Source organism: Penaeus vannamei, chromosome 42, assembly GCF_042767895.1.
Source record: "Penaeus vannamei isolate JL-2024 chromosome 42, ASM4276789v1, whole genome shotgun sequence".
Classification (NCBI taxonomy): Eukaryota; Metazoa; Arthropoda; class Malacostraca; order Decapoda; family Penaeidae; genus Penaeus; species Penaeus vannamei.
In genome coordinates, this window is record NC_091590.1 from 13,518,138 (window position 1) to 13,533,725 (window position 15,588).

The 15,588-nt window shown below is 34.6% G+C and overlaps 2 protein-coding genes across 3 annotated transcripts in view; one reads left to right on the plus strand and one right to left on the minus strand.

Annotated features, from left to right (window-relative positions):
* Window positions 1-357: 357 nt before the first annotated feature.
* Xpd (general transcription and DNA repair factor IIH helicase subunit Xpd) lies at window positions 358-14,115 on the minus strand. 2 transcript variants are annotated; one of them, XM_027381627.2, is made up of 17 exons: window positions 14,086-14,115; window positions 13,881-13,916; window positions 10,135-10,234; window positions 9,818-9,958; window positions 9,324-9,437; window positions 8,866-9,099; window positions 8,213-8,336; window positions 7,833-7,929; window positions 7,025-7,149; window positions 6,650-6,818; window positions 6,203-6,391; window positions 5,698-5,869; window positions 4,871-4,991; window positions 4,325-4,482; window positions 2,840-3,016; window positions 2,197-2,406; window positions 358-1,643 (listed from the first exon to the last, which is right to left on the minus strand). In XM_027381627.2, the coding sequence occupies exons 2-17, from the start codon at window positions 13,883-13,885 to the stop codon at window positions 1,503-1,505; spliced, it is 2,277 nt and encodes a 758-aa protein (XP_027237428.1). In that variant the 5' UTR covers window positions 13,886-13,916; window positions 14,086-14,115; the 3' UTR covers window positions 358-1,502. The 2 variants fall into 2 exon arrangements, with proteins under 2 accessions (XP_027237428.1, XP_027237429.1); XM_027381628.2 differs by having other exon boundaries at window positions 14,035-14,093.
* A 229-nt stretch (window positions 14,116-14,344) lies between these two features.
* Window positions 14,345-15,588, plus strand: part of LOC113828631 (uncharacterized) — a gene marked incomplete in the record, with an annotated part of 19,775 nt that continues 18,531 nt past the window's right edge. Inside the window, 1 exon segment of the mRNA XM_070118478.1 lies at window positions 14,345-14,480. Coding sequence (XP_069974579.1) covers window positions 14,407-14,480 — 74 coding nt within the window.

Here is a 15,588-nt window from a genome sequence, read left to right on the forward strand (position 1 = left end):
TGTTTTTCATTATTTTGTTAAGACAGTTCATCTTATAAATAGGAAATTCTTTCATTAATTCATGGAAACTACAGATTGGGAAGCTCTTTCAGTGGTGCCTTTTAAATCTTTAAAAAATGAGCTTGATTTTTTTGCATCAAGATACACTTAGTGACACTAATAAAAACAATACATGACATGACATACCTTTTCCAGTGTTATGCATATAGGCACAAACGAGAAATAAAAGGTAATATAACAAATTCTAAGACTTGAGACAGGTCACCTTATATTCATATGATATAGAATCTATAAACTAATAAGTACTATATTTTATTTTATTTTTAAACAAATACACATGGAAAATAAAACACCCAATCACCATGGAAAACCAACTTTAATACAATGTTTCTCTGTTTACAACATAGAAAAATCCTAACTTTATATGTACAACATATTTCCAGGAATGTTACATAATCATCTTTTTCATTGTTTAATTTATTATATCCACAAATTAGGAGTGACTGCAGGGAAAAACAACCTCCTCTTATTTTATTTTATTTGTTTTGAACAAGTATTATTGAGCCAGCCTTACAGTATATTCTGTTTTTTATACAATATCTCTTCTGCTATTTATTCATTTCTCAATAGGACATGATAGGAGAAAGAAAAGGAAAAGAAATTTCCATTTATGCTTCAGAAAAAAAAAGAAAGGAGAGAGAAAAAATAATACAGTATTATTGCTAGAGTAAAATTAACTGAAACATGGGATGCCTAAGGTGGTATTAAAGTATCTATTAATTTGGTTAAACTCATGTTAAGTTCTGCTCTTAAGACATTATTTCCTTCCTCCTAACTTAAGGAAAACAAATACAAGTATGACTCAGCAATTCCATGAGTATTCCAGAAGCAAAAAAAAAAAAATAATAATAATAACTACTGAATTTCTCATTCAGTTTCACATATACGGTATTTTCAACCAAAAAAAAAAAAAACAAAAAAACACATACCCAACATAATCAGTTTTTTGCTACTTTTGGTTTACTAAAGCTCCCCAATGAGAGAGAGAGCGTGAGAGTGAGAGTGAGAGTGAGAATGAGAGAGGGAGAGGGAGAGGGAGAGGGGGAGAGAGAGAGAGAGAGACAGACATAGTTACATGATCACAAACTCTTTTGATGCATTTTTCTTAACTGAAATTGACATTCAGATCTGTAATTCTTCCTGCAAATGATGTGAAATGTAATAAAAAAATCGAAATGATAATTAATGTCGGTCACAAAAATACTATGCAAATTTTTTCAAGCTTGTACTGTCACATTCTTTTGTATACATAGCATGTAGCAAATGATTTGAAGCTGCTACTCCTGTTACCTGCATCCCCCTCCCTCACAAATGTTGGCTCTGGCTGTTCAACATCCTTGCCTCTATCTTCCATACCCCCACCCCCATCGTCGTCATCGTTCTGGCTAACAAGGATTCAACAACGTAACAGCAGACACCCTATACTTCTTAACCTCCTCTTGTTAAAAAGATTGCTGAGCTCTCTTTTGTACTTTCTCGATGTTAGAGGCCGAGTTGAGCTGTTCGAGGGTCAGCAGTGACACTCCCAGCTGATCGTCTCTTGTGAAAGGCTGGGCCATCTGACGCAGCCATGGTCTTGTCACCTATGCAGGAAGAGGGGAGGAAAGCAAGGTTCTTGAAAAACGGACTAAGGAAAAATACATGGCAAAAGTAATAATGACAATATTAATAATGATGATGATGATGAGATTAATAATAGGAGAATAATAATGTTAATCATAATAACAACAATAATAATAACAATGATAAATAATTATCATTTGTACACTTCATCATGTCAAGAAATTAGTTCTCAAATTTACACACACGCACTAGCATGCACGCTCACACTCGCACTCACTCTCACTCTTACTCACTCTCACACACACACAATATATATATATAAACAAACAAACACAAACAAATAAACACACACACACAAACAAACAAACACACACACAAAGAAACAAACAAACACACACACACACACACAAACAAACAAACACACACACACAAACAAACAAACACACAAACAAATAAACACACACAAACAAACACACACACACACACACACACAAACAAACAAACAAACAAACAAACACAAACAAACATACAAACACACCAACCACAGAGCCACATAAACACACATGTACAAACCTGAACAGCTTCCTCCGTAGACAAATTACACTTGCTGTCAACTAAATACTCTTGAATCCAACGAGGCAATTTGCTCTTCTTATCAGCCCTGGAGAAACGTTTATCTGCGAACAACATGATTCCATAGTCGGTCTTTCCACGCATGACTCGACCCACACACTGAGCTGCATGACGCATGGCATCGAAGGTCAGGAAGTCATTTTCACGAATCTGTGTCAAAGGAGTCAAGAAAGATAGTAAAGCAAATAATGATAAATAAATAATTGTGATAATAAGAATACATGCCCAAACAGTGATATAAAATTCTAATATATCTTAACTACCATCTATGATCGACTACAATAGTACCACTATTACTGTACTTATACTAATACAAAGACTATTATTATTATTATTATTATTACTAATAATAGTAATAGTAACAATGATAGCAGTAGTAGTAGTAGAAGTAATAATAATAATGATTATTATTATTAATATTATTATTATTATAATAATTATTATCATAATAAGAACAACCTACACTAAGGATATTCACAATTATAATGCCAACAATTTAAATAATATCAACTGCAGTAATAATAACAATATCAATACGTCAATAACTATCATAATTTAAGCTAGTAAAACCCAAAATACCCACATTAAACTGGTCACGCAAGTATTCTAATCTGGCCTTTAGAATCCTGCTCTGGGTGTACATGAATGGAATTCCCATCATAATGACACAGCGGCCATAGTGATGGTCGAAATCGATCCCTTCCGACACTTTGCCTCGCGCCACAGCCAGCAGGATTGCTCCCCGTCCCTTGTCACATGCCTGGGGTGGAGGTGAGAGGGTATATTATGAGGTGAGACCCTTTACCAACAAATCTGTGTTGCATTTTTGACGGTGGGGTTCCCTATAACACAAGTATATGTACAGATAATGTATGCTTATAAATATACAATAATACAAAATGAAAAAGAAAAAAAGATGGAAAGAAAGAAAAAAAAAAAATCATAATACCAAGACGAGTAATACTAGAAAGGCTAGAGCAATCAAGTGTCAGCTACTCAGTTGGCGTATCCCAGTATAAAATACCCCATTTTGGCCAATTCCAGTTCTGGCTACCCTGTTTTGGTCTTTCCCAGTGTGAGGTATATCACCTCAGCCTATCCCAGCACAGACTACCTGAAGTGCTAGGTAACAAGTGCTTTGAAAACGAAACATTTCATCCTAGGTACAATACCGAAATTTACACATTTGCAACTCTAACCTAATATACTCAACTGTCTATAAGCATGCAAATTTATTTTAAAATGATTACTCATTTATTAGATAGGTATAACATTTTCTTACATAAGAAAATACCACAAGCAGCAGAAACGTGAAGGAAATATTTCAATGTATTATACATTTATTTTATAGTGAGTATTAACCATGAATTTAACAGATATATATACAAAAAAAAAAGAGAATGTGCAACGTATCTATATGTACACACACTCACACAAACACAAGCACACACCTACAGACACACAATTAGTCTGAATAAAGAAATTCATCTACATTTTGTTTATGCAGTATTCTTTTTGAATTGTTCTTGCATTTTATGAACATGCTTATGCTGCATAATTATGATTCTGGCTTTCTATTTTTTATTATTGTAGATATATGAGAAGTTCAGCTTTATGTGTGCTAATGACTTACATGTGTAACTGGGTTGTCACAAACTACTGTATTGCTGTCTTGTATATCTCTGCATCATAAATATTTCCTACATTACGTATACCAATGGTCACATAACTTTATCAATTTATATATTCTCATTTGTATTGTATAACCTCTAATGTACAAATGATATCTTTTTTGTACTTTGGCAATAATGTTAACATTGTGACAACACTGGGAAAGCTTCCAATGGAGCTACATGTTTGCCTGAATGATCTACCTCCAAATTGGAATTTCCTTGGGGAAAGAAGCTACAACACTGCCATGGTTGTTTCTTTCATGCAACCTACTCAACATTATGAATTTCTACACCATGTAATAATAATCAGCAATTATCCCAGTAGAAGAAGAACAAAACAAGATATAAAAAAAATTAATAACTAAGGAAAAACTAACAAAATACAAAAGACTAACTTTCATATAGTTCAGAAGAGCCAGAGATGTCTCGGCATCATCTTGGGTCTCGATGAAAACCAGTTTGTGCCTCTGTAGGTCACTGATGATACCATGGTCATACCACGTAGCCACTACACTCTCCAGGTACAGGTAAGATGTGAAGAAACACACCATTCCTTGATTTGAAAATAAGAAAAAATAGTTCAATATTATTGACTATGGCACATACTTTAGAGCTGCCTGTTGTTACATACTGTTCATAGAAAAATCTAATGAAAACCATACATTCCTTCCATTATATAAATCTTCACATGACTATAAAATCAGCAATATAATATATATATTTGGTTACCACTGGTTATCATTTTACCATTACTACTTAAACAAATAATACATAGCATGCACCACAAAGTTAAAATGAATACCAATATTAAAATATCTATTTCCAAATCTTTATAACACTAGTCAAATAAGTGCACATAATAGCAAAACTCAGATACCTATTAACCTAGTATATATAATATGCAGAATTGTAACTGTAATATAATAATATCAACTTATTACCATCAGGTACAATTGTTCCCATTTCTACTAAAAGCTTCCCATAATTTCTGACAACAGCTGGATCTTCTCTGGACTCAAACTTGGATGAGATGGCCACTTGGTCATTGCCCTTGGTCACAATCTGGAATGGAGAGTGCGTACTGTAACCCCCTTCAGCATCATTCACTGCCGCATCCCTATAACTCAAAATAAATAATTATCATGCTTTAGCATCAGATATTATACAAACAAAATATTATTATATTTATATTTAAATCAAATTTATCCTATTAACCCACTGATGCTAGGATGGCAAAAATACATATGTCTACTATGATTCTAGTTTACTAACTGTGTATACACATAGATGAGTTAATTACTATTCTTACCCACCTCACCTGTTTACCCTTTTTTTTTTCTTCTTTTTTGGAAAGTTTCTTACTTCTTATTGCTAGTAGTATTAAAAACATTATAATAATTGTACTATAATAATAATAACAGTAATAACAGCTTTAACAATAGCATAAAAAAAAACATTTTTCCTGCAAACTCAAAGAAAGGGGAGTTCAGGTGAGGTCATACACACCTATTAATTAGCTTCATGGTGGCTTTGCACTAGTGTAGCTATTTCGTGCAAACAAAATTCACCAAAAAGTATAGTGTATAGTATCTTGCAACAATGGGTTAATATTACATGATATACATATTACATTACATTGCATGATAAACATTTCATAACTATAGTATATGATCCTATTTTGCATGTAAAAATATTATCATAAATATATATATATTATACCATATAATACAACTATATGCATTTAATGTTATGCTCCCTCAGTACTTACCATTGGAAGAATACAAGGTCTAGCAAGTGTCATGGTGAAAGAATTCTGGATCACAGGGTGGAAGTCCAAGATCTTAGGATACATGTCCAACGGTGAAAGAGTTCCAGAGGTAATGACAACTGTCTGGAACTTTGTGAAGACTGGTTTGATTGCAAGCGACGAATCCAAACACCTAAGTCATAAAGAAACAGAAAATATTCTTGCTGCTTCTTTTAAATTCACAATTTCAGTTTAGATGTCTGAAATGGTAAATGACAAATACATAAATCTGTTTTGATCATATTTGTTAGTCAGCACAGTTTTTATTAAAGATTGAAATGTATTCTGAGTTTTATGAATAAAGCATTGGGCTCTTTAATTTCAAGAGAGTGTTTATCAGGTGAAAGCAGCAGTACATTTACTCTATTTAGCATTGAGTTCAAAAAGTCTTCTGAATTCAATAAATATGAATAATCCTGAGTTTGTTGTCTTCCTCATAAAACTAAACAAAGCTTTACAACCTCACCTCAAGTACAATATTGGATTGGGAATATTTGGAGCCTTGTCTTCAAAGGGCTCAATAATGACGACAAAACCCTGCAAGTATGTGGAGACAAGGGTGGCAAAGTGAGCAACAGCTACAAGGGGTGAGATGTCTGATATATCAGTCAACTCTAACGTTCTTACAATGGAGGAGAGGCGTTCAGAGCAAAACCTAGAAGAAAAAAGTGTAATTAAATGGAAGTAAACACACTTAAATATGCATGCAAATGACCAAGTATATTAAACTTCAGATAAACAGATAGAACTCTCTCATATACAAATACAGACAAAAAAAGAGCTAGATATATGAAAATATACAAAGTACATATAAGGCTCTATACCCTTTTTCAACATATATACTGTCATTAACTTTCACAGCATTAAACAAAAACATCAGTTCAAATAATCACAATCATTCAGTTGCACATACCTCAGGGGTTTTCGATCAATGAAGGCTCTGTTTTTCAGATCCTTCAGGATACCAGCTGGCGACTCCTGGACCGCATGTGTGACAGCCAACCTCATTTTCAGGAAGTCAATCAAGCGCCGCATGAATGAGACAAAGTAATCGGCTGTCCTGATGTTCCCAGGGACATTTTCTGATATCGAAAGTTATAAACCATTGGACTAAAGTAAAATATTCATATAAATGTACACCTATACTTGCAGACCTGTTTTATATTTCCCATTTAATTCATAATCTTGTTTATTCTATTATAAGATGATAAATATATCATTATTTTCTCTATCTACCTTTATTTATCATGGAACAGAGATGAAAACCACTACAGCTGCTTTATCTCACCTTCTAATAAATCTTTTGGCAGGATAGGATTTGCTACAATATGCTCTTGGTTAGAAGCACGCCGTAGCCCTTCCACAAGACGACTATATTCATCTCTTAACCTGTTGCTGTCAGACTCCTTTATCCTGCAAGTTGGATAAGTGGGTTAGAATCCAGCATAGCTTAGGTAAGTAAATAATGAGTCAGCTTTCTCTGATCAGGATTCATAATCACTTAATTCGCTCTTGGAGATTCATAACTGCTTTATGTCTATCATTCCCCTGGTATTGAGTCATAATACATAATGAGATTTACTGTTTGAAACATGTCCTAAAACACGATTCATACTTAATAATAAGATTAACAAACTGCCAACTCGTAACAGGACTCAACAATTTCCTAATTCATTACTGGACACATAATGCACCATTTCATTTTAGGATTCATAATTCATGAACCCCTAACTAATGCATAACAGGGGTTCATGATTCACTTACTACATGACTCATTTATAATGTGATACATATTGCACTGATTACTAATTCAATTAAAACGATCCCAATAATACCTTTTCTTCCCTGTTGATAAAAACTGTTCTATTACATCAATACATCCTTTTATCAATTGTCATTTTTATCTATAAGAAATCAGAGCTAAATAGGTTATTGACTATTACATCAGAAAAGGTAGAAAAAGAAAGAAAATTACAAAAAAAACAGTATTACTGGAGAAAAAGAAAAACCAAGTTTACAAAGAAATTACAAATGATAAAAAAGAAGGAAACAAAAGAAGAACAAAAAAGAACAAGAGTTGATGAACACTACATTACCTTGATATATGTTCATGTAAGCTGTTAAGACTGGTTTTGGCCTTATCCAGTACTCTTCTATTAATATTTATACTCATGGAGTCAATGCAAATATTGTCTGGGGAAATACACAAGGAATTAATTACATCAGGTTATTTGTTTGCTATCTGTAAAGCATTCTTAACAGTGGATAATAATGGGGAGAAAATAATCAATATTAACAACCTTCAACCAATAACATTCTTTTATCCTTTCTAGCTTTATTTTTCATTTTTTTTTTTTTTTTTTTTTTTTTTTTTTTTTTTTTACAACTTTGAATATCCTTACAAATATTTCTCATCTCCACTTCCTTTTCTCTACACCATTCCTCCTACTTTATTTATGAAATTTAATTCACTTACCAATGTTGTGAGCCTCATCGAAAACAACACAAGCTTCGCTCTTCATCTCTTTCGATACTATTTCGGAAATCTTTGGATCCAGCATGTAATGGTAGCTGTAGACTACGATATTTGCTTGTACTATCTAAAATGAGCCAAAAAAGTATGAGGAAGAATGATTAAAAAATATATCAGTTAAAGAAAATTATCTTCATCATTCATTTATATGTAAACCATGTGTGACATCCTTGGAAATCTGCAGGTATGCACAGTCAAATCAAGTTTACTATCCATACTCCTACATACCCTTGCCAATTACAAACAGGTCTTTTCCTAACAATTACCATCTTATTCTTCAAAATGACTAACCTTTAATATAAGTATCCTTGATCTTTTCTTTGCAAAAATCACGAATCACATTTAGCTAAAATAATTTTAATAGTATCTACCACCAATCTTTCTAATACTAACCAATGTACTTTTTCAAATCCATCAGTCTCCCTTTCCATTGTTATTATGAGGCTTACTCTTATTCTCAACTACCTTTAATATTCCTTATGAATACTCCCTGACCACTGACAAAAGTTAAAGCTTTTAAGCTGGTGAGTCTATCAGGACAGAAAAGACAATAGTAATCTCTTTAACATATCTGCTTCACCAAACAAAACACTTACTGCATGCCTGGCCAAGAAGTATGGGCACCATCCCTTCTGTCTGCCAAACTCCCGCAAGTCATCAAGGTTGTATGTGCCTGCTGGCAGGGGAAATTCCTTGCCATGGAGATCAAACTGTTCAAAGTAGTCACACTGTGGCACTGTGTCATCTCTCTGGGCCCTGGATCTTACATATGAGGCTGTCAGAGCATAGCATCCATTGTCAACAAGCTTTCCTTCCCTTGCCTTACTGACCTGCAATGACAGTCAATAGGTTCAAGATACCAGAAAGAAAAAGACGTAATTCTTGTGAACTACCCAAGAAAATAACATATAGTCTTAAATACTAAAAATAAAAATAAAAAATGTCATTTAATAATTACAAAAAAATATCACAAAAAAATGCTCATCAGAAAAACTATGTATTATCCATGTACACAATACTGCAATATAATACAGTAACAGTCAGTGCATCAGACCTCAGGATTCACACACAGGTGCTTTCTGGAGGCTAATGCAAGGCCAGTGATGTTTGCAGGTTCTCCAGTCTCCTTTTCAATGTAGTTCTTGAGCTTCTTCAACTCTGCAATTACCTGAAACCAATAAGGATGCTGTAATTTCATTTTGACATTACTGATATAGTGAAAGGCAAGAGTTGCAAAAGAAAAGTATTAATAAATCCTTTATATAACATTTAGTAAATCTAGTCAAGTTTACAAATATAAATACAAGTCTAATAAGCATATGAACTATTACCTTTAAATAAACAGGGGAATAAATAAGACATCTTGGGTGACATGTCATGTGGATGGTTGTAACCCAATGAGCCCAGACGCCTACAGAAACTTTGATCCAGGTGACATGAGAATCAGGTCATGAAAAAATGTGGCTTGAGGAGTAAGTGATGTAAACATGCCGTCATGGGAAAAAGTGGCCATGGGCTGGGTGATGCAATCATAAACAACCATCATACCTTTTCCAGCTCCGGAATAGTTCGGGAGCAGTAAATGAGCTTTGTGAGATTCTGCGGGAAAGCTCGGAGGTAGGACACAATGAGCGACAGCAGCGTAATGGTCTTGCCTGTCCCCGAAGGCATCTCCAGTATGCAGTGTCCCTGAGGAAGTGGAATTATATACTTATATAAATCTCTTTACTGGAGCATATTCATTATGCCTTTTGTTAACAATTTCTCTTTGCTAACCAGCAACAACATTATGTTGAACTGAATATCCCCTGCAATCAATTTTCCTACACTCTGTCCCGCAAACAATAACAAACACACCATTCTACCTTAGCATCAAGACTTCTCTTTAGGTCTAACATGTAAGAATACTGTTCTGGGTAGATGAAGTCATAGGGGAAGAAAACCTGCATGCCATCAACGTCCAGCCTGCAAAGTAAAACAAAAGTTTTTTTTTAACATTACAATAATACAGCAATAAAATTTAGATAAGATTCACAGACAAGAATAATTTTCAACTTCATATATTCCATATATTGCTAAACTAACAGATTATCACAAAATGTTATTTTAAACACTAGGATGTTCAAAATATATCATCATATGAGTATTTATTCTTATATCAGTTCACTATATTGTTTAAGATGGGGATTATAAGGAGAGGGTTTTGGAAACATTAATCAATATGTCAAGCAATGGATTTCTGATACAAGAATAATGCTTAAAAATGTATGATTATATGTGGACACAAGAAAAACAAAAAAAAGCATTAACAAGACTGATTACTAAAAGCTCCTTATCAATTTCCCTTTCTTGTCTTGTTTGCCTTTACTTCAGCTCTGTCTACATATAACCTACCGTTGATATCTCTAATATTCAAAACTGTAAAAGATGCAAGTTGCATGGAAGTTTCTGCTCTGTATGAATATGTTGTCATGACACAATAGATAATATGTTTAAAAACTAAAATAAGACTGTGCAATAAACTGTAGCAGCCCATGACTTGTACAAATCCACATACACTTTATCATTAGTATCTGATATGTAAAATAATCTTTACTTGCAGCTACATATTATCAGACAGCTCTTAATAATGTAATCTTGAAGAGCCAGTTTGTACCTATTTTGGGCCCCAAGGCAGTAGCTTAAGTAAAAATTGGCCCTTGAAGGGTTTTAAGTTTGACATCCCTGATCTACATACTGCTGGTTTGTTAGAATTGTGCGAGGCCTGACCCAAAGAATATTTGTATACCTGACATGCATAAATAAAGAAATAAATGCATATTTATCCATCTAGACATGCATATCAACTGGGCGAATAGATAGTTAAATGTATATCTATCAGATATATAGACAGATATGCCTTTATTTCTACGTCTGTATTTATGAAAATTCATTGGCTCAGGCCTGTCACAATTTTAACAAACCGGCCAATAGTCTAAAAGGACAGTAACAAATATTACCAAAATAATCATAGAGAAGGTTTCTTGATCTTTGCTTTAGTGCCACTAGGGCTACACACTTTGCCAATTGGAACAAAGCTAATGGAGGACACATGGGTGTTTTCTAAAATATTTGCCACAGAATTTCATCCTATAAGCTGTCTTAATGATAATGTTGCTAGAAAAGAATAAACTTGAGGTAAGACTTCTATAATGAAACCATTGCAGTAACTCGGCAATTACCTTTATCTTTGCCTTTGCCTGTATTTTTCTTTACTTTTGTGCCATCAAGTTCTTACATATAGTCTTAAATTATTGAGATCCAATGGATTTCTGTGCAAGTTCTTCTAATAGCAGTCAAATTTAAAACAACACACAACTCAATTTTTGGTTGAAAAATACCTAGTTTTCGAGTCTATTACCGTTCTCTCCATAGGCCATGGAAAACTGTTTTGTATTTCTATGTGCAAAAGATTGCATAAGTGAAGATTAGGTTAGGCTGGGTTGTCCTGGGTTAAGCTAGGCTAGGTTAAGTTTGGTTACGTTAGATTGGGTTGGGCGAAGTTATGTTAAGTTAGAATAGGTTATATTAGGATAGCACAGGTTAGGTTAGGTTAGGTCGGGTTACAATGACATAAGTTAAGGTGGGTCGGATTAGGATAGGTTAAGGAGACCTCCACCCTGAATTTTCAATTTTTAACTAAAAAAACAACAACAAAAAAATGAAGGTGATTTGGCAATAATGCCTTACACTGCAACAAAGTTTTATAGGAAAATTATAAAAACTAAAGACAGTGGTCTTTTTTGATACCCCATGTGTATCAAGAAGTAACAAGGAATCAGCAGAGAATGCAAAAGGCAACAAAGAAAAGGCTTGACACGAGGGCTGACTACCAGCCAAGAGCATTTTAAATGTTGATGGCTTACCTTTCAGTATAAATATGCGAGTATCCTGCATAATTTTTTTTTTCTTTTGATTTCTTAAAAACTGATATGATTTCCTTAACTCATGTCGCATTTTATAGCATATTTTTTGAAAAAAGCAATGAAACATTTTTTCTATCCTTATGAAATTTCAATATCAAATATTGAGACTAATAAAAGGAATATCAAAAAATCATTAGTAAAAGTTCTAGATAAGAAATGAAGGATGTTGCTTAATCTTTCTCAGCGACTTTGGCCTTTTATTGTGATATAAATTAGCCTGACAGCATGGAGCACCAAGCAAGAAAAATTATGATTCTATTTTCTTATTCAGACATTTACTCATAAAATGAATTTAAAAGTCGAGATGTAATTGTTCAATAATCATACCAACCAGAAAAAACATATAAAAAAATCAAAAGTCCCACGTTAAGGGTACTCATATTGGATGGTGACGGTATTCTTAAGTTAGGGTGGGTTACATGAGCTTAGGTTAGGATGGGTTGGGTTAGGATAGATTTGAATAGATTACGTTAGGTTATGTTGGGTTGGTTTACATCAGTTTAGGTTAGATTGGATTGAGTTAGGATAGGTTATGTTAGGTTATGTCTATTTAGGTTAGGTTAAGCTTGGTTAGGAAAGGTTAAGATTGATTAAGCTGGACTAGGTTAAATTGGCTTAGGTCAGATTAAGACACTTTGGATTAATAGGAATGCAAACTAAATTTTCTAGTCAATTTAATGTGTTATGGATGTACTTTTCTTTCTTTTTTTGTCAAAAAGTAGCTTAAATATTTTGGAAATTTAATTTCCAACAAAAAAGTATGCCAAATTACCTCAAAACACACCAGTCAATACCAGAACGTTTAGTTTGCATTGTTACTTTCCAGGTGGTCACTATAGTAAAAATGTATGCCTTTGACAATCTGAATGAGGTCAACAAATCTCTACCAAGCAAGAGAGAGCTGCAGATCTCCCTAGTTATTCATCATAAAAGAGAAGTTGAAGCTCTACCTTGCCTCTGCCAAACTTACGAAAGTACCCAGGCCACAGTACGCTCTTGAGTTACTGCATCAGTATATATATTTTTTTATTTCATGTCATGAATAAATAAATAAAGAGGAAAAAAATATTATACATGTAAAAAATAAACAACATTATAGTTATGATATACTGATATCTTTAATCCTCACGCTTCGTGTGCAGTACACTAAAAATCTATTAAAGAAACCCTATTTATATGTTCCTCATCCAAAGAAAGCATCTGAGGTGTTAATTCAGATTACAGCCTCCAACTAAAATCAATACTTTGCTGCTCATTTTTTAGCTCTGGCCATTAAAACAAATTGAGAAATTTTAACCCTTTTTTATTAATTTATTCTGGTACCTTTTAAAGCCTTTTTATATGTTTCTCCAGACTCAGAAAACTCAGAAAACCGATAAAATATACGATTTACAGTTTATTTATCTCATCTGATACCTCAGTCACAGCAGAATTCAAACGAGTAAGAAATACTGATTTTTTTCCGATTAGGCAATAAAATCAAATCTGAATACATCATAAAATCCTTGTCTACATAAACATGGAAATGAGTTCGTATCATACATATCTAAACACCTATTCCATGCATTCCGGAAAAGGCAATGACAACACAAAGCAAGTAAAAAGAAAAATAACATGTCTATCTCATATTTTTTTCTTATACATACAGCATGGTTGTACGATGTTCACCGTCGCCACTCGATCTGAAATAATGAATATTCTGTTAATTTCTCCCAAGTCTCCACATTTTTCGAGTTTGATTGTATCTCTCTGCTCTTCAATGATAATAATTCATTCTTACTGAATCATCTGATACGTTACTTTATTCTAAAACACGGTATATTTGGACGAGACTTTTCGAGTTCTGTTTACCTTTGAAATGAAGTTTATTTTTCCGGAGCGTTCGCATAACTTGTATACGGACGAGTTTAACAAATTGTATAATTTCTTTTTTTTTTTTGGTTTGTATTATTACTTCTATTCTTTTATTTATCCATATACTTTGAATACTATCCAGTTCATTGATTTTGTTCACTCGATTCATCAACAATAACAACAACAAAAACAATGATGTATTTTGAACTTGCACATATAGGATCCCCATGAATCCGCATGAAAGAATCCACGCCAATCCGCGGCCTCTTATATGAACGATTTGTTATTGTTGCCCCACGTGCATGAAAATTTTTGAAAATGGTTAGGAAGAACAAGGGAAGAGAAAGCGCCGGCAAGGACGAGCGATTATGGGTGGTTCCTTGGTTTTCAAAGTGAGTTTGGTTAATGTTGATGTATTAATGTTTGTAGTTTTTTTGTTACATGCAGTTGTAATTAGTATAATAAAGTGTATAGCAAAATGGTGCTGCATCTTATATTCTAATGTCATATGTCAGATATGTACTTTATCACACTTAGTGTTCTGTGTTTGTCTTTATGGCCATTACTTTCGTTTTTCTCAATCTTCATGTGGATCTACCCATAAAGTTTACTTCCTTATCTTTGAATTACACATGTTGCAAGTCGGGGTCAGGGTGCCCCTCATCATCATCATCATCATGGGGGCTGACGCCGACGGGGGCGCATAGCCGCATCCACCCTTCGCTTCCACCCACGAGGATCCCTCATGGCTAGACGCCAGGCAGGGACTCGGCCCATCTCTAGTTCATCACGGCAGGTTTGGTCGATCTGCCCAAGCCACGACTTCCTCGGTCGTCCCACAGGCCTCCTCCACCCAGGGTTGTCTCGTATAGAGACGACCTGATGGGCAGGATCATCCTGAGGAAAGCGAGCCAGGTGGCCGTATAGCCTGAGTTGGCAATCACGGATTGTGCAGATAACAGGGCTTGTGCCAGTCTCACGGTGCAACCGTTGGTTGGACACATGGTCCCGCCAACAGTACCCCATGATCTGGCGCAAGGACCTATTGCAAAAGGCTTCAAGACGAGCCTCCAAGGCACAGGACAATGTCCAGGTTTCGCTACCGTATAGCAAAACTGGCATTATCAGGGCCTTGAAAACCCGAAGCTTGGTCCTTCTGCACAGGTACCGACATCTCCAAATACTCTTGTTGAGAGAGTTCATGACCCCTGCTGCCAGGCCAATCCGTCTGCTGACTTCATGGTCTGACAGCCCAGAGTTATGAACTACACTACCAAGATATGTAAAGCTCTCTGTGACTTCAATGTCCTCGCCGCAAGCACGTACCGACTGAACAGGTTCTCCTATCAAGTCCCCAAATTCCTGGACCTTGGTCTTGGTCCAGGAGACCTCTAGACCCAGGGGCTTTGCTTCATTGCTAAATGCATCGAGAGCCGCCACTAGGGTTTCCAAAGACTCAGATAGAATGGCAACGTCATCAGCAAAGTCAAGGTCTGTAAC